This window comes from Bacillus rossius, chromosome 8, assembly GCF_032445375.1.
Source record: "Bacillus rossius redtenbacheri isolate Brsri chromosome 8, Brsri_v3, whole genome shotgun sequence".
Lineage (NCBI taxonomy): Eukaryota > Metazoa > Arthropoda > Insecta > Phasmatodea > Bacillidae > Bacillus > Bacillus rossius.
In genome coordinates, this window is record NC_086336.1 from 36,423,064 (window position 1) to 36,450,658 (window position 27,595).

General features: G+C 39.1%; 2 protein-coding genes across 2 annotated transcripts in view; one reads left to right on the forward strand and one right to left on the reverse strand.

The window, feature by feature from the left end:
• Nucleotides 1–27,595, reverse strand: part of LOC134534735 (dynein axonemal heavy chain 10) — a 426,663-nt gene that overhangs the window by 333,731 nt on the left and 65,337 nt on the right. The gene's annotated exons all lie outside the window — the stretch shown is intronic.
• The window catches only part of LOC134534736 (amyloid-beta-like protein), a 409,943-nt gene that overhangs the window by 90,523 nt on the left and 291,825 nt on the right, over nucleotides 1–27,595 (forward strand). Inside the window, exon 2 of the mRNA XM_063373237.1 lies at nucleotides 18,731–18,913. Coding sequence (XP_063229307.1) covers nucleotides 18,731–18,913 — 183 coding nt within the window. The remainder of the gene's footprint in view (nucleotides 1–18,730; nucleotides 18,914–27,595) is intronic.

Sequence of the window (27,595 nt, forward strand, 5' to 3'; positions counted from 1 at the left end):
GGTAAAATAAAGCGCGAAACACAATTCTTTGGAAAAACGCCATTCCATTTTTCCACTGTTTGTCGTGGACAAACTTCAAGAATGTAATGTCGCAACTGTATTGTCAAAGGAAGTCTGTTCTGTCGTCGTTGTGCTGCCCACAATGTGCCTGTTTAATATCATCGTTGGGTTCGTCTGTCTGCTGTGTTGTCTGAAGATGCTGTCTGTTTGCATTTAATGTTCTTGTTGAAACTGTCTCGTTATTTTTTCATGAATCAGTTCCTTCCACTGAATATTGTGTGGTGTCTGACATTTAATGTTTGACGTCAGCTGATTCAGGTTTGTTCTCTGGGGATTTACGTTTTATTTTTAGTTTGCATTCTTGCAGTTTTTCCTTGACAAACAGTGCAAATATGCTACAGAATATGTCCAAAGAATTGTATTAAATCAAAATTCCCAATTGCAAGAATCATTTAAAGAAATTGTCTCTAATCCTAGACAGTCAAGTAAGAAAATTTGCAAACAGAACACGTTTGTTAAGGAGGAGATATATAAACCTAAATACGCCTTATTGACGTTGGTTTCAACAGTTTATAGGCAAACTTCTTAAGTTTAATCTTCAGAACTTTACTTATTTTAAGCATAGTGTATAATATATTGAAATGGTTGAAGTTAAAAGTGACTGGCTGTTAAGAATAAATTTCTCTGTTAAGTCATCATTGAATTATTTTTTTTTAATTGACCATAACTGGAATAATAATGCCAAAGGGCATTTGAAATTATGTTAATGTGCGATCTATACCTTAAAGGAGACATAATTTCAACATCAAACGTTTCAAAAACAATGGGCATACCTTAAAAAACGGTTGAAACCAAAATTACGTCTTGCTGTTCGTACAACTTACTGCTTTATGCGTGGAGTTCGAAATTGTCAGGAGACGTCTTACTTTGACGTATTTGAAGTTACATTTTTACCTTGCCATCGCCATATTGTAACCCTCGAACATTGCGGGAATGGTGCTTGACCAAGTCTGATGATGGTTAGCAGGTATGAATTAGAATCTCCGTCGTTAAAATACAATCATTTAAAACTGCTTCCACAATGCAAACAATTCACTTCAATGTTTTGGGCGTCCAACCAACATGCTGTGCTGTAATATTTTGATGGCTAGTTCCTTCCACGGAATAATCTGTGCTGTCTATATTTTTAATTTTTGACATCAGCTGATGTTGGCTTGTTTACTGTGTGTTTGCCTAATCATCCTTTTTTTTGTCCGTTATTGAGGTTCTTATGACATACAATTTAAAAAGACACATATTACATCAATCTTACCCATCGCAAGAACCGTTCGAAGAATGGTATAGTACAGTATATCCATAAAAGAATATCCCAGTATAAAATTTTATAGTATCACTGTAACCGTTGTAGATTGTTGATTCAAGGTCACAACTAAAGAGTAACTCAAACAGTTTTAGATAAGCGCATGCGCAAATGCTACTTTGTTGTTTTATCAACTTGCAGCGCGAAAGAATGGTATTTTCCCCAGTTAGTGGAGGGTGAACTAGTAAACTTTATTTAACAACAATATGGAGCCCCTCCCCATTTGAATCTCTTTATACAAAAGTGGTTGAACGTCAAAGTCCCTGGTCGTTGGATTGGTCGAAATGGCCGTGACGACAGAGCTCTTTTTCGCTGGCCTTCACGCTCACCTGACATGACGCCTTCTGGGGCTCTATAAAAGATCGTGTCTACGTTCCGCCGCTACCTAAATGATTAGCCAGAGTTGAGACACAGAGCTGAAGTTTCTATTTGCTTCCAACACTCCGGACTTGTTAACCAAAGTGTGGAAAGAATTGGACTTTTAGGTTGGCCGCGTGCCGTATAACTAAAGTATAGGGGCAGGCATTTTTCGCGAAAAAATCTCAACGCCTATTAGACTGCAACAAGGTTTACCCACACCATTTGGTTTCCTCCTTGAGATTGGCGGCCGTCTGCGAGAGAAGTATTTGCCTTGTTTGACCGAGCCAATCAGGACGCGTTTGCTTCCGCAGTGAATTACTGTGATCGGTGTTGCAACAATCGACATGTGTCTGAAAGAAACTCGCCCAATCACGAAACACAGGCGATGCTACAGTGTTTTAACTTTCAGCTCGTCTCGGAATCTTTTCGCGAAATATGCGTGCCCCTACTAAAGGTGCACGTATTGAACATTTGTAAAAAAAAAAAAAAAAAAACTTCAATTTGATGAATGATTTGTTGTAAATAGTCTAAATTAAACTGTTGTAGTGTATCATTCTTTAATGGTCATCCATTTTCATATGTGGACACATTTACAGTAGCGGATCCAGAGGGGGGGCTAAGGGGCTCAAGCCCCCTCCAAAAGCATCTGGGTCCACTATTGTTTTAGTGTTTGCCTTGATAAAGCCTAGCCTCAGCTGGGTCAAGCCCCTCCCAAACCAAAATCCTGGATCCGCCACTGCACATTTCCCCCCTTGTAATACCACTGGGAGCACCTGGAGTGCTCACGGTCTGAACTGTAGGTACGGCAACGCGCGGTGCTCAGGCAGCGGGCGTCGCGCGCTCGACGAGGCAGTATCTCACCGGCGCGGCGCACCGCACACCCCGCCCTGCGGCTTGGGGGGGAAGGGAGGGTGTCACGAGGCGGATATACGAGTCTCCGCCGCATGCGGACGCCCGGCGCCATAAAGCAACCTCGCGCGCGGTCGCCTCGAGTGGTGAACCGCCCGTCAGACACAGTCCCCGCTCGCTCGCTTCACAAATCAAATTTAGAAAAAAAACATAACCGATTGCATACACTGTAAAATATATATAAAAAATGAAACTGAAGTAATCGTTTGAAAAATTAAAAATAATAATAATAATCGCGCTATTATCTAGAGAGAGGCCGGTCGTCATACCATTGTACGCACTCGAACTGCGCCCTCATTGGTCCGTAGGTAGTTTTTTTTTTACCACGCCAAGAAAAAGATGCCAATAGCAACATCACAAAATTCAAATGACCCAATAACATGCATTCCGGCGGGAAGGTAATATGTGTCATCAGCCAATGGACAATAGACACCCACTTATTTGTGTACAATACTGTGGAGTTCATCCTGGTACCAGAAAATAATGCGAGATTTTCAGGTCTCTAGTAATCACTAATCGTGTAAAATTACAGATGGTTGTAAAATTTTTACATTTACATGGAAGCAACTGTATCACAACAGCGAAATAAATATCTGTTTCGGCACTGCCTACAGGCGTAGGTAGATTTCGAAGTACCTATCTTTTTCTTCTGGAAATGTTTTGGAAACTTTTATAAACTCCTGGAACATTTTAAGAACTCAATGTATGTAACATCCTATATGTTCGCCCATATTAAAGAAAAAAGAGATCGATTTAACATTTTCTCATATTCCATGCAATGAAAAGATTTTGAATGTTTTTAACGTAATACATCCAGCATTGAATGTCCTAATGAAACTCATATTATGCCTACTAAGGTTGTTACGCAATTTTTGTTGGTCATCCAAACACTATTTTTCATCCCTTGTACTAATACATGGTCGTAAAAACATTTTTGGACAAAGGTTTAAGGTAAAATTAAGGTGGTTTTTAATAAATTCTGACGAATTTGATACTAAGAAGTTATATATATATATATATATATATATATTAATTTAACCCCCCTGTTTTTACGGTAATAGTTCGTTTCATCAAAAAATTGTTTGAGCCAAAAGATTCAGATAAAGTTTAGGAGTTTTACAAATTGATTTGATAGTATATCTAAAAAAAATTAATGACTTCTTTTGTCTCTTTATACCATTGTTATTTCCACCCCTTTCTTGATAGTGTACCTACTAGGAAGTTACGATTTTTTTTTTAAATTCCATCCCTCATTTTTTCAACCTCTTGCACCTTGGTTAATCTAATCAAAAATTGTTCCAGACAAAATTTTAAAAATAAATTATAAGATATACAAAATATCCGAACGAATTCGATGTTGTGCCTGCAAAGGGAGTTATGAGGTAATGGTTTGTCGTAAATAAGTTATTTAAGACGAATGTTATAGATAATAATCTAGGTTTTATAATAAAACAGAACGGATTTAATAGTTTACATGGTACAGGGATTGATTATTTTTTTAATTCCACCCCTTTAATTTTTCAACTCCTTTGCAGCAATGTTTCGTCTAGTCAAAAATTGTTTCAGACAAAAGTTTAAGATAAGAAATCCAAGATTAATATATAATTTGTACGAATTCTATGTTGTGCCTACGAAGGCCTCCAACCCTTGTTTTTTCAACTTTTTGCAGTTATGGTTGGTCGTATCAAAAACGTTTCCAGACAAAAGATTTTGGTAATACTCTTGGGAGTTATAAAAAGTTCACAGGGTTGTGATATTTTCATATGATGCGAGTTACGCCGATTTTTCTGTTTTTCAAAAAACCTTCCCCATTTCTACAGCTTTGGTCGTATATTGCTCATTAACGAACTCGACAGATATTTTCCATGGTTATATTTTATGTATCAGTTTGGAAGTGATTTGTGAAAAATTACGGCAGTTATCGTGTTCATAAAAATGTGATATATATATAAAAGTATAAACTTTTATATATATATATATATATATATATATATATATATATATATAAGTATAAACTTTTGAGTTTACGTGACGATAGTTCTGGAGTCCATTAAACAAAAAATTTTATAAAAATTTTTCGGAAGTCGCACAATAGTGACGGCTACAATATGTGGTAGGTATTTCTTGGAACTCCACCTAAAATAAAAGACAGTATTCGCATGCGCCTACTGTGCCTACTGTGCTGTCGTCGGGCGCGTCTCAGCGCGGCCTGAGGAACGAGGCTGTTGAACTGTACCGAGCCCCAGATACAGATACCCTTGGGTGAGGAGGGGGTCGCCGGGGACTGCGGTGGGCGGGCGGAGAACTAATGACCTCGCTCGACTGGTTTTCCGAAGACCAGCCGCCCTGCAGTGTCTGCGCGTGATTGTGGTTTGGAGGGGGATGAGGGAAGGAGGCAAGCCGTGAAGTACGTTACGAAACCGGAATAATTTAAAATAAAAAAAAGAGCACCGGTTTCGCGAGTTATTTGCAATTGGAATATAGAGAGTATTAGAGATCTGGACAATTCGCGTTTATCATTGGGAGAGAGGCTAGTCTGCACACATGAACTGCCGTAGGTAGTTTTGAAACGCCCACAAGGACAAGAGACCAGTAACGACATCACAGAATTAAAATGACCCAATCACCTGGAATCGGACGGGAAGCTGAAATTGTGTCATCAGCCAATGGCCAGTAGACAGCCACTTATTTGTGGACGATAGTGTTCGTCCTGGTGCCAGAAAATAACACGAATTTTTCAGGTCTCTAGAGATTTATGGCATTTAATGTATCGCTTACTGGTTTAGAAGCCTTTTTATTTATATTTCTGCTTTGCAGCCTCGTTTGTGAATCGATAGAGACGTGCAAAATTCGCGTTTGCACTTTGGTAACAGTCTAGAATGAAAATGTGTCTAACGCGCGAATGATTCTCGTCATTGGATCACGATATATTCCATAACCTACCCCAACGAAGGACCGGAAGCCACTGACAAACATCTAAAATAGCATTTAACCGAATCAAGTGTACAGAGACCTGAAAAATTCGCGTTATTATCAGGAGAGAGACAGGTCTGCATATCATTATGCACTTGAACTGCGCCCTCATTGGACCGTAGGTAGTGTTTACCCAACCTCCAAGAAAAATAGACCAGTAGTAACCTTTACTAGATTCAAATGACCCAATCGCATGCAGTCCAGCGGGAAGGTAAAATGTGACAACAGCCAATGGACAATAGACACCCACTTATTTGTGTACAATAGTGTGGAGTTCATCCTGGTGCAGGAAAATAAAACGAATTTTCCAATTCTCTGATGGTTGGCCCACAGTTCTTTTGGTACCTCCCGTGACTATCCTCAGCTAGCAATAGCAGTGTTGCGCAATCAGCTACAACAAAGTCAAAAAGTTGAAAAGACACTGACATTTCTAACGTCCAGTGCACACTTTAATAGCTTTAGTATGTATAGATATAGGTCATTTGGTTCTAACTTGTAGCGAAATTAATTTGTGAACTAATCGTTTCTTTTTCTTCGTGGAAAATTTTCCCATTTTCAGTTCTTGGTTCTGGCAGGGCCTTTATGTGCGCGACGTTCAGCTATAAATAATAGAGAAATGATTATTACGCGGGTTCCTCGGGTAGCAAAGTAGTCTTGAAGCACATATGCATCTGCTTCACGTTTGTTAGTGGACTGCAGTGTTCTTGACAACGCACTTGACGATTCTGTACCATCAGTAGGGATCGGAAAAAATTCGCGGGTTCAATGACCTGTCGGATGAACTCCATAGTTCTACGTACACTCGGTCAAATGCCACCCACTCATTGGCTGCTGTTTTGTGAGACGTCCCAACGTAGCAGCCTGTGATTCGATAAAGCTTTGGTCGGGTGTTTCTCATTGGCCCAGAGTAATCCATGTGAATTGTGAGCCAATAGCAGAGGCAGCACTGAACTATAACTATTTGTATTTTAGCCTATCGCGAAATGAGTTCGCGAATTTTTCCGGTCTCTAACCATCAGTTGTAAAAAAGGATAAGTGGTTATCCAATCACGTGTAACCATGTGACCTGTTGCCGACCAGTGGTCATTCTAAAGCTGGAGTCACAATGCCACGACGGACACCACACGACAAATCACGACAAAACGTCGTGCATCGTTCCAGCACGACAGAGTTAATAGCGTGCGGTCACAATAGCACGACAATAACACGGCGAATTCTAATATGGCTGTCGGAAAATCTACCCATGCCAAGTGCGTTCGTATAGAATGCGCTAAAAATATCGTAGGCCCTATAGAAATCTTTAATTTCCTGTTCATGTTTCAATTGCTTAACAGTATAACATTGAGTTGTCTCTGGAACTAAAGTGGGATTAAGTTTATTTTAGACACAAGGAAGCAAGATATACGTATGTTAATAAGGGTCAGAAAAAATAATTCCTCTGTTAGCTATGCGAAAAATTAAAAAGAAACGTGATAAACAGTTGAAGTCACACTACAAATATAAAAGTGTACCCGAACGTAAAATGAAAATTCGTTTTTCAGCACATAAAACTCTACCAAGTAAATATTTTAGGTAAATATTTTTGAAGTTTAGTTTTGCAATGTTTCTGTTTTGCTTTCCGTAGTGCGGCAAGACCCGACGATTAGAAATAGAATCTACCTACTTCTTGTGGGCAGTCCTGTCGCGTATTCGGTCGTGTTGACGTCACGGCGACCTTGTATTTCATTGGCTGCTGAGCGTGTCGTGCCTGTCGTGTCGTGTCCGTCGTGACATTGCGACTCCAGCTTAAAGGTTTCATTGTGTCTAATCAAGTTTAGTCTATAGCTTGAAGTGAAATAAATCTACGAAATAATCTATGTTCTACCTATTGATTGTATTTTCTTCTTGGGCGTACCAGTTATTTTTTGTGTATTTTTAGAACGTAGTTCCAATTCGAGAACAACCAACTCACCCATAGTGTTTTTTTTTTTTTAAGTAACACTTCTTTGCTAACGGGGGGGGGGGGGGGGGGGGGGGGGGGCTACAATTTTCGAGCTTTACGAAAATTCAGATCGCACGAGGGGAATAGTTAGGTGCGTGGTGGGGGAACCGGTAGAGGAGAGTGCGTCAGCGGCGACGCCACTCCAACACATGCACTAGCAGTGAATGGGACGATGGTGAGGAGGGGGAGGGGGATAGATACGCAGTGTAGCATGCTGTGCGCTTGTTACGACGGCCGGACGAGGAAAGGTAGGAATGACGCAGCAGTGAAGTTACGGAATCCTCGTAACGCTGCTTGTGTTTGTCTGCTCCTCGGTTTTCGTAACGGCTAACAATTGACGCTATCATATTTATTTTATTTTATTTAAAGCATCTTAAATTTATTTATTCGTGTGGAAAAGAGTTATTTATAAGTGAAACTTCATAAGCATCATTCAGTTTTATGTGATTAGTTTGATTGAAAATGAAAAAAAAAACATACCTACCTATAGACTTAAAGAGGTTAGCTTTATAAGTTTAATTTATTTTTGTTATGTGAACACTGTGTTTTGAAATGTCAAAGGGACTTATAGATTAGACTTGTGGGATAGACTTTATAAGCGTAATTTCTTTTCGATTGGAGTGTTTTTTTTTTGTTCTTTCATTTTTTTTCACCAGGATATTGTGATTTAACATCATGCCTGAAAATAATAAAAAGACAGAAGCACATAAGAGGTACATATTATCAAAGGCAACGTGGGAATAAACCGCCAAAAAAGGCACCAGAAAGTGCCAATGAACGGATGCCAGAGTAAAGGATGCAACATTTTTTTCCCTTTAAATTTGAAATCATACCCGCATCCTTACTATTCTCAAATATTATATTTTGTTCAATTGAAAAAAAAACACTAATTGATCTCTATCTATACCTAATAAGCAAGAATTTTCACTTCTGTCGCGTGTGGACTCCGCGCACACATTTTTTATTATTATTTCTCGTTGAAAGACTGCTGAGCTGAAGATTATGATTTATAGCGCCCTCCGCAAACACCCTCGGGCGGCCAATCACAGCACGCCCCGGCCAGCCCTCCCGACCAAGTCCGCGTCCTTGTGTGGAAACAAGCTCTTGTAGCGCTCCGTATCGGAGATGAGTGTTGTCGTTTGCAATCTTGATCGCAAACACTTCGAGTGCCGTCGGGAGGGGGGTGATCTGAGCCGCCATAAGGGGAGTCTGCCCTTCTGCGGGACCTCGTTCAAACTGTCGGTCAAGCTCCTTTGCACTGCACGTTTGTTTGGACGACGAAACATTTTGTGTACATAAGATTGTTAAATTAAGTACTAAATTATTGAAAAATTAAAAAAATAAAGTACTTATGATTCACTTAAAAAGAGTTTTAAAACATGTATATATTTAAATAGTAAATTTCCCATACAAACGTGGTATCTACATTTCTTTATGCATTTAACTTTTTTTTTCCCCCCCTGAACAAACATTAGTGATAAATAAAAATAGAGATACGGAAATTTTGCACAATAATTCAGTCGCAAGTTAGAATGCAAACCTTCACACTCTTACACTGTGTTCACGGTTGGACAGCAGTTATTTGGACACGCCCCTCTACGACCGTGAGCCAACGATACCCCAGCTTGGAGAGAAATAAGCGAATTATGTAATGCCAATTAACAAGAATAAAATGTTCTCGCTGAGAATTCAACCAGTGGAAAAGCAAACATCGTGTTCAGCACACCCATGTCTTTGAATTCTGCCCTGGGGCCAGACGAATCCGCGAAATTTCCAAGTTTCTAGTGATAAATAGAGACCGGAAAAATTCGCGGGTTCAATGGCCTCCAGGATAGACTCCAATATCCTCTACACACTCTGGCAAATGCCAACTGTTCATTGGCTGTTGACTTGTGAGTCGTCTCGACTGGGTGGCCTGTGATTCGACACTTCTATGGGTGAGGGTCTCTAATTGGCCCTCAGTCCTCCAGATTAACAGTGAACCAATGGCAGAAGCAGCACTAAGGTATAGTTATTTGAATTTTAGCATAATACGAAATGAACCCGCGAATTTTTCAGGTCTGTAGTGATAAACCATGGATAAACCTTCCAAATTAGCTATATATTCTTGTGCCCAGCTAGACTATGATTTTATTGGCTGCTGCCACTTTTCACCTTCCCTCTGGGTCGCACGTAGTTATTTTTTCTTTCCTTTTCTTTTTTTCACGGTGTTTTCAATTGGTTTTTAGTCCTTCGGGGAATGGAGGAAGGATAGGGTTTCAAGTAGCCTGCGATCAAATGACACAATATTAGTTCCAGTCTAGACACATGTTCATTTTAGACTGTCGGGAAATAATAAAAAACTTAATTTTTGCAGGTCTCTAATAATGGATTCATGTGAATACCTTTAAAATAAATAAATTTGCGGACATTTGTGTATCATATCCAGGGACTAGAAAATTTCGCGGATTCATTTGGTGATAGGATAAAACTCAAACGTGAATCCCCTCTAAACTGCTTCTGTTATTGGCACACGGTTTGGCCAGTTAGAAACCCTCAGATAAAGAATTGCAGGATCACAGGCTACTAAGTTGACACGTCTCACCAGTCGGCAACCAATGAGCAGGTGACATTTGCCCGAGTATACTGAGAACTGTGGTCTTATCGTAGAGTCTAATGCGAATTTTTCCTGTCTCTGATCATATCCTACTGGAGAAGTGTGTGCAGATGTTACTCAAAAACGTGTACACCGTTTCAGTGAATGCCGGAAAGCCTTGGTGTTTGTGTTGATAATAGTCCAAGACATGTGCATGCAATTACACAAAAAAAAATATATTTGAATGATACGTTGTGTGGCTGCCAGAATCGAAACTATTTCGAGGGTGGTGGTGATTGAAAGACACGCAAACTTGTGAGAACAACCAAGGAGTGCTACGCTTGGTTATACGGTTAGCATCAATCTCTAGTGTGAACACGCACTGTTAACGCCCGGGAATGAAGTTTTCACCGTGATGTGTCCAGCATTAGCGTAAGGCAGTTTGTTGTTGTTGTTGTAGCTTCCTTCTACATTCATTCCGAATCACATGACACTCGCTAAATATACCTCCCTAGCAATCTATTAGGCGTGGCCTTCTACAACCGTTAAGATGAGTTTTTATCAGATTAGTCCAAAACTAAATAAACCACTTTCAGTGATCGCCAAACCAAACATTTATTCTGGAATTACGATAGACGCGAATAACGCGTTTGAAAAGGGATTGACAAGTGTTTATGTTTTAACAACTTAAAAGTTGTACCTACAAGTTCGAATCACGCGTCAATTTTAATCGGATCATCAAATCTATCAATGCCTTAGGTAAACCTACATTTGGTGATTGGCTGACACGGATTATTTACTAAACTAATATCGTGTCAAATGCAAAATCAAATACGTAGTTGCTATTTCCGTTAATTACGTAACTGTTGAATTGAAACTATTTTTAGATGTTTGTCACTTGGCTGTTGACGTATTTTTCCTACGCTAAAATGTATTCAGTAATGCAAAATGGGATAAAGTTCATGACGTCGCTTTACTTGCGTAATTCCAATATCTTGATAGTTTCAGTTTCAAAACTGTATTGTTAATCTCCAATACACCCTGTTCATGTATGCAGCGATAGTTTCGTCATTGGCTCTGTTCTCGTTCCGCACTTGGGGCGTGTAATTAGAACGGAGCCGTTGTGGCGTAACACGCTCGCGATATACCAAGAAATAATTGCGCAGTGTTCAAAATTTTATTCCGCCAGCCATAGAGTAAGAAGTTACTGTGTTTTGCAATTTATCTCAGTGCATAATGATTATTAGCTAATATATTTCCAAATACTACCTATTGTAGTCGTTACCAGGGCGACGTTCGTAAAAGTTTTATATAGTGTTTAGTTTCATGGTCCATAGACCCCAAAACCATGTCAACTCAAATTTATGTGTGTGTGTATATATACACATATATACAATATCACATTTTTATTTACACGATAACTGCCTTAATTTTCCACAAATCACAAGCTGATACTAAAATATATTAATGGAAAATCTCAGTCGAGTTCGTTAATCGGTAAAATCCGACCAAAGGGGTAGAAATGGCGAAGATTCTTTGAAAAACAGTAAAATCGATATAACTCTCATTAAATGACGAAAATCGCTTCCGTTTGGAATGTATTTTGTTCGCAGTAATTCATTGTATTTGCTTACAATTTGAAAGATTGTACATACTTCCCTGTAATGCACAGCGACAGTTGTTCAGCCCCATCATTACATAAATCCAAAATATGAGTACTACGACTTGTGAGTGTCATCATTGGCACCCTATTCGTACACTGTTATAAATCACAATAAATCTACAAACGTTTCAATGAAGAATTTGCCAAAAATAAACGAAGATTTTTTTCATAATTTCAGATTACCGTATCTTCGTATAAACTACGCCATATTTAAACTTTTGAGCTCTGTTTTTCGTTAAAAACAGGGTGAAAACAAACGTGGAAGACGTAAGAGTGTTCTTGCAAGTAGTCTTTACATTTTTTTGTGAAGTTTTGCTGATATACCAAGATTATTTGGGGTTCATTCTCAAAGGAAGTGAACTTAGTACCTGCAAATTTACGAAGATATCTGTATAATTTGTTACCAGAGTTCTTCGCAAATTTAAAGTTAAAAATTTTCGACAGTGTACACTGAAAAAATAAAATTAATTGACTGAATGTTCCAGGAAGCATACTGCTCAAATGTACGAAGGTTTCTTCCTAGTCCCAGATGCCGACCGGCTGTTCGTGGAAACAATGGTGGATTCCGAATTGCTAGTTATGTGCTCCGTTGATACGTACCTATGTCTCGCACGTAATGTTGAATTACTTCTTAATTTTTGTTTATTTTTTTTATTTAAGGGCTTTTTCTAACATTTTTAACATACCTTCCTTGCATTTGTTCTGAAAAATACTTCTTTTGATCAGATGCAAGGGCGGATCCAGGGTTTTTTTTCCTGGGGGGGGGGGGGGCACAAGGGTTATAACGAACGTAATTTAAGCGGGGCCGTATTAAACTCCTTGTCAATTTTTAAGCGTCTGGGGGGGGGGGGGGGGGAGGTTACAGCACGTGGCCCCGTGGCCCCCCCCCCCCCCATAAATCCATCTATGATCAGATGTTCATTTAGTATCGTGAGTGTATAAAGGTGCGCAAGTCTTCGTAATTACCATCACCAGTAATAACGAAAAATTTAAAACAGAATCAACATTACGTCTGAGACCGAGCTGTATCAGAGTAAACAGGCAAGTGAAAGGAAGAATAGTGTTTTTGAGAGTTTTGTTGGTACTCAAAGACAATTCTTATGGGTCAACTCAATACCCTTAAATTTACGAAATCGTCTGAATAATGGGCAACAATTATTCTTTGTAAACTATAATTCTAACAGCGTACGAAAGTAAGCGTGGGAAGGAGGGAAGGTGAGTGTGCGTGTGTTTGTAGACTTGTGTGTTTGACCGGAAATGGCACCTAGGACGGGTGGCGCGTGAGGCGGAAATGCAGCGCGTGACTTGGTTGTCTTAACGCCTTTCGGAGACGGACGAGGCCAGGGGTCTTGAATAGCGCGACGCCGTCTGACGCTCGAACCAGGGTCGACAACTGTCCGGAATCAACACCCGCCCAACTCTCAAGTATTGTTCCAGTGCCATTCCGGCTGAAAGAACTTCATTCTTGTGCCATTGCCTGCGAAGATGTAGACATCTAGGAATATGATCTTATGAGCATTGCCGGCTGTTGCTGCCATCGTCTAAGGTTGCTTGGTTTCGGGATTGTAGCTGCGTCGAAGGCTAAGTCGTTCACTGACATTTCGCTCGACACGGCAGGTGACATCTTCAGGGTTGCAGTGTCCCAATGAGGGTCTGGTCAAGGCGAGAGAACTTCTGAGACCCTCAGTAGGAGACTGCTTTCCTGAAGATGGCGATTGCAATAAGATAATGCCTAGCGGGATAAATATACACGCAAATTGTGTTTCCAGCTACATTTCTGGACGCGGATTACACGAAGTATCCATAACCGCCGTTAGAATTCGTTTCCCGGAACAGCTACGTCGACTGTTAAGTCATTTAATTAGCAGACAGGAATTTTAAACTTTGTAATGAAACTCTAAACCCCGGTTTCGGACCTGGACCTGATATTGGATAAGGAATTTTATTAAAATAACCATACATATTTTTCGATTTCATTAAACAGTTAATGCTTTAAATTTCCTCTTTGTCTTTGTGAATTTTGGTTCGCCACATAATATGGCAGCTCCGTGTTCCCTGACTTCCGTCGCTTGCACGAAATTACTCCCAGCAAACGCCGTCTGACGAGAACTAATATGTCACACATGAAGTATACCCACGCCATATCTGGGATTCGAACCCGGAACAGCTGCACCGCGCCTCGGCTCTTGGAGATCACGCGGCGTGTTGTTGTCCGTGACCGGCGCGCAACGGCGTTACGGACTTGATTTACGCCCAGTTGGCGTGCGGGAGGTTCCTCCCCCCTCCTTCTGGACCCTTTTAACGGCCGCAGTTTCAAGAGGGGGGCGTTGCCCAAACAGAAAAGGGCAAAAAAAATAATAAAAAAATGCGCATTCTGCGAGTTATCCACTCCGAACGAGAATAAACGCAATGGCCGTGAATTTATTATTGCGCTTCCCTGGAGGGAAGTATGGATATAGCTGGGGTTGTGCTGTTTTTTTTTGTGTTCGCCTTGTTTTCGATAAAAGCAGGCCCTTTACTGCACGTTCATACATATATATCCGCGTATATAACTCGTATATACGTAGCATACATGTTCAGCGGTGTACACAATAGCATTACTATATAATGCTATTACCAGAGGTAGAGATTTTTTGTGGAAATATTACCTGTTTATATATATTTTATTTGCAATTTATTACAATGCTTTTATGATTATATTTTACTTTTTTTAATCGTGATTTAATTTTTAAAAATTCATGACAGACTTCTGATTTAAAAGTAAACAGAAACGGTGTTAATTCGTTTTTTTTATCATCCAAAAAATCTAACATGACGAAATCCTTTTTCCTCTCAGTCAATTTCTTTCTCAGCATACCAATATCAGTTTTATGCATTAAAATTTAATATATTTTCTGCAATTAGGTTTATTAGTACCTATGTTAATCCGATGCTGCATTGTCTAGCGATCAGTAAGTAGGTACTGAGATGTTGCATTTAATTATAAATCAGTGTAAATAATACTTGTGAAGGGGGCAAAAAAAATAGTCCCAGTAATGCAGTTTTCACTCGTCTGTAGTAGAAATAAATTGATTCGGAGTACTTGCTTTCATACTTACCATACTTCTTAAGTACAAGTGTGCTCTGGCCACAGGCTTCCTTTGAAGGTGTCAAGAATCGACGGCCCGCTACATCGGACGACATTGAAATTTGAGTTTGTACCTTTACTTCGATCTTGAAATTTTCCCATTCTAACCCATATTTGACTCCAATTTTTCATATTACCAAAAGTGTTTCTCTCCTGCCCCCTTTAAACGGACCTTTTAAGAATAATTTTACATTAAAAAATTGTTTTCAAAAAAATCCTGCGAGGCCATGTTACTTGGAGAGAGGCCATTTTCATTATAGAGGCTAGAGTTTTTCTTACAATGGCTAACTTAACCTTGACAAGATAAAGAAACAAGAAAAATGTTTATAGACCGACAATTGATTTCCGCCATTCTTAATTACAGAAAATTCCGTACGTTGATAAATTGGATACCATCTAGGTTTTTAAAAATGTAATAGTATATTATTTTTAAAGAATTTTAGTAAAAATTGAACTTATTTCGTGAACTAAGAAGATTCTGTGTTCGATTCCCGATGGGTGAAATTATATTGACAAGATGCTGACGCATCATTCCTCCACGGTACTGGGTTTGGCAATTTTTTTCCATCCTAACTAAAACTAGGTGTATTTGTTGGAAGGGTCCGGGTTAGGGAGGGACGTTGGTGCGTCTCAGGCCTAAGCCTATACGCCTAGTCATGCTGGGAGAGGGTCGCATGCATCGTGTGCATCGTGTGAGGATTGGCCAATCATGGTGGCGATTGATGCCATGTCTAACTCCCCAACTGTCTAAATCCTAGACTGTAAGGGCCCGTCTACAATAGTCCGAACCTGTGGGCGGTCCGTGTCCTTATCCTAATGTGAATGACGTCACATTGTCTCATGGAAAACAGCCCCGTCTGCAATCGCGTTGTCCGATGTCCGAATGTACTGATTTCTAAAGTAGTCACCAGAGCGCAGTAAATACAGAGCGCCAACATAAGTGCTTTTCGATTGTTTTTGTTTACTATTTCCATGTTTTGCAAATGTGTACGCAGCTAAGTTTTAAATATTTCGTTAACTTGTGAAATTTGTGGCTGTTCAATAATATTTATTTATATTCTGTAAAGCAAAAGTAAATGCTACGAAATGTTCGTTTTTTTTTTCTGTTTACCTTTCGAAACGGAAACCGGAAACAACAAATACTTATTACGAGTGTTCATTCTTCTATGCTACCAAAGGACATAGATGGGGACATAAAGTTCTAGTTGACCAATGTATTCGGACCATCGCCCACACTACGCGTGACGTCAAGGGTCACGTAGGCCAATCAGTGATCAGTGTCCGTCGGACACAGTTTAAAACATTGCAACTGTAGACGGGCCACAATAAACTAAGGTGGCCATCTGGCCGGGCGCATGAGCTGACTGCGCGGGGGCGCTAAGGCCCGGTGCACACGTGCGGACATCGTCCGCGCGGCGCCGCTGCGGCGCCGCAACGTTGCCGCAGAAACACATTCACACAGTACGGACAAATACCGCACAGTCTGAACGATGCCGACTTACGAGATGGATGTGTACAAACGTAAACGGGTATTCTTTGTGTACCTAGTATACAAATGTTTATTAGATACAACTAAGAATCATTGGGTGCATCCGTTCACCGACTCAATGCTCCTGAGAGGCAGATTTGCAACAAGTTTTTTTCCTTGTCATCCTTTTCGTCAAACGTTTAGCAAAATTTACGGCAGATGTCGATCCACGCACATCTTTTTTATTACGGTCATGGTATTCTTCAACGGCTACGTTCCATATCTCTGGATAACTTTTAACTTCTGCGATGAAGAGTTCAACATCTAATATGTCTTCAAATTCAAGTGATGCTGCCATCTCACTTTGCGGCAACATACCGCACGTGTGCACTGCTCGATTGACACCAATGTACTAAGGAACGTAGTTGGACGTGCGGCGCCGCAGCGTGCCTGAGGGATCTACGGACAACAATGTAAGCACTGTGGACGTGCAATGGACGTGCGGTGCCGCTGCGGCGCCACAGCTGAGTGTGCATTACTTCTTATCAGTCAAGCCTTCCGAGAACGCATCTCCGGCGCCGCAGCGGCACCGCGCGGACAATGTCCGCACGTGTGCACCGGGCCTAAGGGCGACACTGGCCCGCGCATCACACGCCTCTTCACCTCTACGCGCCAGGCACAGAACTGGCGTGCAGTCTTCGCGTAGGTAACGCGCCTCTGTGTTACTTGTATGGGTGGCCCTATCATCGTATGCTGGAATATGATACGCGTCCCTAATGTCACCAGTTTTAGCTTTTTTTTCACTGTCCAAAAAACACACTTCATAGACGAAACCATGGAATGAAACTTCTGTATAATCATGCAATAGCTTTAAGCGCTATTCGTAATCAGACACTTTTAATAAACCTCGAGCGGTTTGTAAATGGCACTTTAACACCTGAAACTCTACGCGCCGTTTGGCGACCTAGCTAGGTGGCCACCTTAAGTCGAGCGCACATAGAACCTGCGCAGGCACTGTGCTCAATTGTGCGGGGTGCAAAAGTCGTAGATCGAGCAAGCAGGTTGGTTACAGGTAAAATAAGTGTGGTGGTTGCACTGTATTTTTTTTGTAAATGGTACGGTAATATTCATGATAAATTACACGTATCTGTAAATTCGTACATTTACATGAACACAAGCGTATCACTTGCATTAGTACTGGGTTCGAATCATTACCCAGGCGTTTATTTATGCTTTCTGTTGTGTAAGTGCCTCCAGTAGTTAAAGTAATTTATAAACCTTTCCTGAATAGCTCTCCAGGACATTAATGAACAAAATAAAATTCAAATTATTGAATACTCGATTATCTTTCCCACGGTTTGAATAAAAAATAATGCTTGAATGAAACATCAGTTAAAATATAAAATTACGCGCCAGTTTTCACGAGAAATACTTAACGTGTTATACCATCGCCACGTGTTTCAGCATTACGGTATGTTTGTCGGGAAGGTTTGTAAACGTGCAGAAGATGTATTGCTAAATATCAAAAAAATTTCCCTCTCGTTAGACGACTAACTTTTATCACTCTCCTGAGAGCTAAAAATATTTAAGGTTAAGAACTGAAAAACGTTATCTTGGTTTCATCAACAATTTTTTTTGACCATAAATGTTTTCTTTCGTTCAATTTTCAAAATTTGGCTTTTTTTGTTTTGTTTAGAGCTTAGTAGGCTATATAATTTAGTGTTAAGAACTGAAAGACGTTATCTTGGTTTCAACACCTTTTTTTGACCGTAAATGTTTTCTTTCGTTCAATTTTCAAAATTTGGCTTTTTTTTTTGTTTAGAGCTTAATATATAATTTAGTGTTAAGAACTGAAAGACGTTATCTTGGTTTCAACACCTTTTTTTGACCGTAAATGTTTTCTTTCGTTCAATTTTCAAAATTTTTCTTTTTTGAAGTTATACTTCTAATGCGACTTCCAACAAGGTTGCGTTAAACGTTTAACGCTCCTGGGGAGGGGGAATAGAAAGAGACAGAGCGAGAGTGTGTGTCATTTCTCTATGTCCACGAGGTCTCGCCGCGTCAATTTTCTCCTTGGGGCGAACCCGTCCGCTTAATTAAATAAACAGCTTTTATCGTTGAATTATTTCATGATTTATTTGGTTTGATTTGATACAATATGATTTCACTAAAAATCAATTTCTACCCCTTCCTTTTTTCATTTCCACATTACGAAGTTTCACTTCTTCCGCGCGGAGGGACTCCACGCACTATTTTGTTTATAGCTTAGTATATGATTGAGTGAGCTCGGTGGTGACTGACTGTGTTCCCGCAGGCCGTGTCCGGGACGGCGGACGTGCCGGCGGCGCACTTCGAGCCGCAGGTGGCCATGCTGTGCGGCGACAAGGCCCAGTACCACAGCCAGTACATGGCGGAGACGGCCCGCTGGGTCGCCGACCTGAGCAACAAGGCCGCCTGCCTCAAGGACAAGCTCGAGATACTCGAGTACTGCAAGAAGGTCAGTGCGCCGCGAGCTCAACATTTCATACTTGCAGTCATCTATACTAATATTATAAAGCTGAAGAGTTTGTTTGTTTGGTTGTTTGTTTGAACGCGCTAATCTCAGGAACCACTGGTCCGATTTGAAAAATTCTTTCAGTTTTGGATAGTACATTTATCGAGGAAGGCTATAGGCTATATTATATTATCAATAACATTAGGGATCCTTACTAAAAGTCCAATTTAGAATCAAATGCGTTGGAGGGGGTTAGATACAACATGCAGTACACGTACGAAGTGTGTGTTGACAATGGCGCAGGCGCTAGAAGTTTATTTCCTATTGCCTATTAACATTTTTGCCACGCACTAGATCCCTTATCATTCTTAATTTTCCCATACAAGTAAAAAACACCCGTGTGATATTAACAACGAAGCAATCAGTACCCTCATATAGAATACATATAGATAGTGTGAGGTATATATGTAGATATAAAGAGATAAATACTGATAGAGAGATACATAGATATATAGGACTATAGATGTAGATAGAGATAAATATATATTTAGAGACATGGATAGATTATTTGTATATGTGTAACTACTTAAAACATATTACAAAACAAAACTGAATGAGGCATTGCAATGCATGCCGAGCATTAGCTAGATAATGGAATCTTTTCAATATTAGTAATCCCTTATTTTTCAGTTTTTTTTTCTAAATTGATTTATAGAGTCTAGATTACATGCAGACCAGGTAAATAACTATAAACTGGCAGAACTACGTCTGTTGGGATCTGAAAGTGATATAAATTATTTTGCACACTTGACATTCAAATTAAGAAGACAATTACTAACTACATCTGATCTCTAAACAGTTCCCCTTCACCCTGTGTTCAGCCCGGGCAACGCTGGGTACTGCAGCTAGTTACAGATAAACTTGCAGACTTTTTCAAATGTTTAACTTTCACGAAATGAAAAAAAAAAAAAAACATATACAGCGCCTACTTTTTGCATTATTAGCTGCCAAAGTTACATTTTTAACATTTTTGGGTTGTGGAAATAAGGAGAATCAAATTTATTGCAGATCTGAAACTTTTTAGGTTGAACTGCAATGCCACTGGCTACTTCATGTATGGTTCGACTTTCTTTCAGATAATATTAATTAATTTTACCTGGCATTTCAAAATTCTCAAATTTTTTACGATTTTGACAGCCATGAAACATGAAATAAGTTTTTGTGATAGAAATGCAAACCATATCATGAAGTAGCCAGTTAAACCTAAAAAGTTTCAGTTCTGCAATAAATTAAATTCTCCTTATTTGTAAAACCCAAAAACGTTAAAAATGTAACTTTGGCAGCTTATGCAAAAAGTGTGCGTTGTATATATTTTTCATTTCGTGAAAGTTAAACAATTGAAAAAGTCTAAAAGTTGATCAGTGATTAATATAAATATAAAATCATGACCTGAAATGGGAGGCACCCCCTTAACTGCGCACACCAATATGCACAATAAGTGCAGTGATCAGATATTAGACTGGCTTTTCCATGGTTTAAAAAAATTATGGTTGAATGAAACATCTATTAAAATTGAAAATTATGCGCTAATTTCATTAGAAATAATCAGTGTTTCATATATGCAATAATAACCATAGCCATGTGTTGTACGAAGTAACAATATATTTCTTGTAGTATTACAAACTATTTCTTGGCAACTGGTGTCCAAAATAATATTTTGTAAAAAAAAGTGCCTTGAATAATGGGGAGGGGGCCCGACAAAATTATTTTCCCCCGGGTCCTTAGTTTCCCTCGACGGCCCTGAATGCATCAGCAACATCATGAATTGATACTTGCTAGAAGTGAAACGATTGGCATTTGCCCTGATTGAAATACGTAACTTATTCGGATGCAGTGTGCAGATCGTGTGGCGGCAATGTCTCGGCCGTGAGCGCGATTCTGAGACCCATCAACAGATCTTTCGAGCTTAGATGAGCGTTCACGGAAGGAAGCCTTTTTTAGAACTATGCCTTACATGTCATGATATACTTTATTGCAGATTAAAAATTAAAGTGAAAAAAAAAGTAGCATGCGGTACTAAAGAATTAAGTTGTGTGCTTTACCTAGGTGGAGAAAAAAAAACAGAAAATGAAATATCAGTAATCCATGACACAGTTATAGCCAAACAATAGAGTTTTGATTATGAATACGTGCTTGATCTATTACAAATAATATTAAAAAAAAACTTTATGGAGACGCCATCGCTGTTTTTTTTTTCCTATGACATACAGTGCAAACCAGTAACGAGGCATGTCCGTAAAATAGTTTTAAGTCAGTATTCTCCCACTGCAAGAATAATTAAAATAACCTTTTACTAGTAGCAAATGCTGACAATTCTTTTGCAACAAAATATAAGTGATGATTCGGGCGTGGCCTTAGGACGTACTGTACACCTAATTGTACTTTTGTCTTTCCATTTGAAAATACAAATCAATATAAACGTGTGCCTAGTGATAAGTTACGTGATTCGCTCAAGTCCAACTGTGAATTTGTTGGAAACCTGAAAATAAAACTCTTAAGGCTATGGTTTTAGTGGATACGTGTTCTGACAAAATCGAATTCGTCAAAATTATAGCTCAGATCTGTTCGTTATAACATAGTGGTTCCGGTGCAAGCGTGTTCTGATATCAGATTGTTTATATCCACCAGCGAGGATGGAACCTATAGACGATGCGTATTTCCTTGAAAGTCCGATATTAAAGTATTTATTAATGAGTAATGAAAAAACCCCGAATATGTTAACGGATTGTTGGCTGCAAGAGACGATAAAGGAGAGTATCAAATGATCTTTTAAATACACCAATAAAGAGAAAGTTATCTGCTGTAGCAAATTTTTTTCTTGCGTAATCCACAGACACTTATTTTGAAATACATGACTAATTAATTTTTTTACATCCATTGTTATGACCTATTTATTGATAACCTAAAACAAACACGTGGACGTCAAAACAAAATGCGAAAAATTTAACTGGTGTAAACGACCAATGACTTCTGACGTGTTCGTGCGAAATCTGCAGAGGCATCCAATGCAACCGTAGCTTTAGACGAGTCCTTGTTCTGGTTCGTAAAAAAAAAAAAAAAAAAAAAAAAAAAAACACTCCCAGCGACCGCAAAAGCCATTTTTTTGTTTTGGGAATTGCAGTAGTGTGACAGGCGTGACGTGAATCAAATAATTTCCTAAATTACGTTTGGCACATCTGTGACGTCAGCGCTAAAAATTTTTTTCGGACGCTACGGACTTCCCGATTAGAAAGTTTTTTTTATTTCCATCCCGTCACATATGCGATATTATTGAAATTAACGTGAGGATTATAATTTTAAAATGATACTCAAACTGTTGCATAATTATTATTAGTGTTTTTCGAGGTTTTGCTGACTAAATTTGTTTGGGGAATATTTTAAACATATTCACGTACAGTATTTTTTCTGAATAAAAATTAAATTTTTATTGAATAAATATTTTCTTTAACAGGTTCATTTAAACAAACTTTGTAAACATAGATGGCTAGCATATATGGGATGTGTGTGTATTGGCAAGAAACATGTTATATCTATCTAGTTGTCACGCTATTCTGATTCCAGCATAACATAAGTATTGTTACGAACGCTTGAGACTTGACCGTGATGCGCGCCAGGTTCGCAGCTGGCTGGCGGTCACGCACGGCCACTGACGTCACGCGCCGTCCACTGACGTAAGGCATGCCACGCGTGCCCGGCCGGATTATAAGGCTCCTCGCTACCCCCTTCCCCCTTCTCTCCCTACGCAGCGTCCCGCCTCGGCCTATTACCACTTTTAGCGGCCTGGGAATCCCGGGCTTATAGAGGCCACCGCGTGGATTGGCGTGAATAAGCGTCGCCATTCTCGATGTTTCGGGCGTCGGATCGGCCCGGGATGACGTGACACGTCACAGCTGCTCTCGTCGGTTCGAGAAGGACGCCACAGGTAAATAAGCAGCGATGCTGACCTCCGCGGGAGTTCCGAGCGAGTTCCGAGAGTACGCGAGTGAAGATAAGTGCGACATCGGCGAAGAGTGTGAGAGACCCCCTCGAGAGCGACGCGACGGGACCGTGCTAGTGTGATAGAGTGGCGCGAGACTGTGTGTGTGGACAGGCGCGAGGCAATGGGCGAACCGCTGTTGAGCCTAGCTCCAGTGAGGAGTGCGAGCTGTGGAACATGACAGACATTGAGTGACTTGCAAATAAACATTTTTAATTGCGAGTGATTGGTGATAAGACATTTGTAAGTACAATCGTTTATTAGTAATGTAAATATTAGTAATTAATAAAACTGTAATAAAACTTATTGGAGCTATTTCTTACGAACCCAGTTTTTCCCACATTATGTCATAACAGTATTTAAAAAAGCGGTCCACAAATTAAAGTGATATTTCTTAGTGCGGTGTCAACCTAAATGCATAGCTAACGTACACATTTATTCATTCGAAGTGAAGGACAGTAATTCCTCCCCCCCTCCCCTAAGATTGGCTTTAAAAGTGTTTAGAAAAGAGTGAATGGGCAGTACTTGACATTTGCACGAGGGCAGTGCAAATCAAGGCAGACTTTACTGCACCCGCATCCTTCACTGTGTTGTTTAATTAGGTACTTTTCACGTTCTGCCCGCCTGAAAGTGCGATCCAAGCGTAATGTGGCGCACAAGCCTGGCTGTCGCGTTTTGTCTCACTGTGCGCAAAAAACTAAATCGCAAAATTTTCCATCTCGTTAGACGACTAATTTTTATCTCACTCCTGAGAGCTAAAAGATTTAAGGTTAAGAATTGAAAGACGCCATCTTGGTTTCAACGCTTTTTTTGACCATAAATATTTTTATTTTCGTTCAGTTTTCAAAATTTGGCTTTTTTTTAGAGCTTAGTATATAATTTAGTGAAATGCCTAAACTTAATAGTGACTGACTGCTAAGTATAAATATTTTACCTCGTAGTCATTCCCTTGGTGGTTAATGTTAGATTAATTTTTGGGAATGTCTACAACTGTAATAACCCCGTTAATAGACACTATAATTGTTTTGTTTTTGAAAATCTCTTAAAGAATAATCTTTGCTTTATCGAAGACCAATCTTCAATAATCAACGAAAAAAAAAAAAAAAGGAAAATGGCATAAAAACTGTCACATCTCTTCTCTTTAATGAACCTTAAGTTTAACAGTAGCACGTACCGGCACATACTTATCTTAAGAAATTTGTTGATACTGTTATTAATAATGGTATGTTAATATTACTGGTAGATAGTAGCCGTCATCTGCGAAACTTTCTGGATGTCTTTAGTATCAGGCAGGGGCGGAACTAATACATAAAACAGAAGCTCATTTAATATACGAGTGACCGCGAGTAAGGTATGTGTGAGCTTTAGGAAGCGTTCAGTTATCAAATTATATTAATAATTCACATTTGCCGCATATTGCCAGTAGAGACAAGGTAGTCGGCTTTTCTGACAAAAATAGTTGAAAGAGAAGTTAAAGTTAATCACTTAGTTTCAGCTCTTTTTTATTCACTGCAGTATAAACAGAACACTACCTATTATAAATTAATATATCGATTCATTGTGTCGTAAATAGCCTATATGTGCTGTGCTCAGATAAATTGATTACATTTTCAAATAATCAATAACGCCTTTTTTCTCTAGTGACGTTCATGGAAAACTTGATCTCATCAGAGATTTTTGATTGCCAATTTGTGGTACTGCCAGAAAACACACACACATATATATACATATATATACATACATATATATAAATTAGAAACCTTTCAGTTAGCTCTGTGTGTTAATTCAAGTAAGGAATTCAATTTCACTGCGGCGTAGTGCCGAAATAACACTTAAATAATTGAGCATTAATATGCTTATAAACCTGAGTTTCTTTTGCGTCTTTGCCTTGTCATACTTTCGTCGGTCACACGTCCTGTATATTTTTATGGTGTAAAGGTAAAGGTTCGAAAATAAGGTCTTCCATAGAGTACATTAGAAAAAACAGGTATTACAAATTGTATATTAAATTCATAATTTTTATTATTGAAAAGTTATCAAAGGGCACATAAAAAAGTTTTTTCGGTATCGGGAATTAACCTCGGGCCTCTTATTTGAGAGTCTGTTACCGAATTGCTAGGGCATTTATTTTTTCGAGACTGTTTGTGTATTTCAAAATTGTCGCATTGTCAGTGTTTAATGATTGGTTGAGTTTATTTAAGGTACAATTCTAACTAACGGCACACGAACTACTAGTCATACAACCAAACGCGGCCTGAATAATGATTGGCTCAATAAGGCATTGGCTTCTCTTGTAAACTATTCTCCCATTACAAGGAGGAAACATGTCGAGGGTACATCTTATTGCAGTCCCCTACCTATTGCTTGTTCCAGCAAATCTAATTAAACTTCAGTTGTAAATTGTTCACAAACAACTTAAACACTTAAAAATACTTTTTTGGTGTGTAACATCTTAGCTCTCGCCATACGTGATTTGTTAGGAGAAATTTCGTGAATGAAACGGAAGTTGCATGGAACGGAAATGTGGTAAGCACGGTGCTGCCATCTGTGGCGGATGGCTTGAACCAAAGTTCACGAAGCCAAAAGGAAAATAATAATTTTAACTGTTTAGTAAATTTTAACAAAATGGATTTCCTTGTCGAAAATCAGGTGCAAAGTCGGGGTTTTGTATTTTTCTCAAGTCTTTTCGCTTTTATCGAAGTCGTTTCATTGTATAGTTTAAAATTTGGGTCTGTAAATAGAATGATTCAATAGTCTATTTAGTTGCTTCCGCAGCGAATTCTTGCGGGTGTTGAAACTACGTGTGATTCGCGTCCAGAAATGTAGTTAAAAACACAATTTTTCGTATATCTAACACGCTCGGCATTATTTTAAATAATTCTACGTTAAATTTTGTGTCCGAGTTTCGTATTAAAAGTGTATTTGCTCGTTACCGAGGTTAGATGTTACACATCTCTGGCGAGTACTGAATGACTAACTCACGTGTTTTTGACGTGATAACGTCTTATAAATCGATGAACGCCGGCTGCACGCACGAAAAAGCATGACTCATTGTCACGTTCCGCCTGAGCCGAGCGTGCAAGAACCGGCCAACCACCGTGCGAGAAAATCTTCTATAATATCAAACAGGTTAAGGCGGGCTTTTTAAAAGCAGCAATTTAAAACATTTGATTTATTTGTCCAATTTCGTCATTTCAAATTAACAATTTATTGACATTGATATGATTTCAGTTTATTTCTATAACTAATTGTTCGTGATTATATTTAAACAAATTATTTAAATTAAATTTGCAAAAACTGTAAATAATATTTGAAAATTAATAAGTATGTAATTTTTCATCAATGTTTTCTTATGACGTTATCACGTAAAATTATCGTCCGTTAACCGACTTTACAGACAAGCAAAGACCGACCTATGTTTCAGGTGCCGGCCCAATTCATCACCGCCCTCAGGCCATTTCTCCTGGGACATTCTTTATCTGTCCCTCTCCAAGTGCACTCCCACCGTCTCGCGCAGGGTTTATTTGTGTAAGGGGGAAGGGGGGGGGGGGTGAATAAGGTTTGCGTGACTTGCCCTGACCTTGGGAGCTGTGTGTTTGGCGAAGGTAAGGTAAATTCCTGGTAGAGTCGCCCAATCTAACCAGGTCGAAGGGACGAGTCCGAGAACAAAGAGTAATCTACCGAGACCTCGGATTTGAGAAAAAAGAGACTACATAAATTTATCTTCATGAAATGTAACATAGTCCGCCATCCCTCCTACCCCTACCCACGAATAACATTTTTAAATATTGATAAATAAACGGCGCACAGAAAATCTAGACACGACGAAATCGACCGGACGGCATGCAACTTGAAAGGGTTAAAAAAAAAAAAAAAAAAAAAAAAAAAAAAAAGTCTATCGAGGAACAAAGATCCAACTTTGAAAATAATTTATTTAGAATATTCTAAGGGAGAAAACACAGTGATTGTGTTTCGGACAAAGATTTCACGGCGTCCCCTCAAACAATGTTTCCACTGTACATTACCAATTATTAGTGGTAATGAATGATGCACAGGAGGTCTGTTTTCGACGAAGATAATCATCATAAGCATTTACGAGAGAGTCATATGTTTTCAAACACAACGTTTATAAAATGCTACTCGAGATCGGACTGAAAACTGTGGTCACAAAAAAAGACTTATTTTTTGTCAATGTAGACGCCACCGAGAATTTTGTGTTAACATCAACAACAATTTAATGTTAACTAATTTTCATATTACTGATATAATTGTTTTGTCGGTAATAAATGTTTTTTTGAGGATACAAAATATTTTCCTACGAACACAAAATATTTGGTAGTGACTACATTGACCTATATCATTGTGTCGATTTTCGCCACCAGTAAATGTTGGCAGAACAAAAGACCTCCCAAGGTATTAAAAAAAAAAACTGCTTAGAGTTACGACCCAAAACCAAAACCTTATAGACTAAGATCCCAACAAAGGTTGACCTTCATCAGTTTACCAAATTAAAAAAAAATAGTAATTATAATATATGAACAAACATATCGCGAATAAGTTGCATGATTAAATTAAGTCAGAGCTATCCTTGATTAAAAGTAATGTAATAAATGTTTTCTTAACTTCTTCACCTATTTGTTAACCAAACG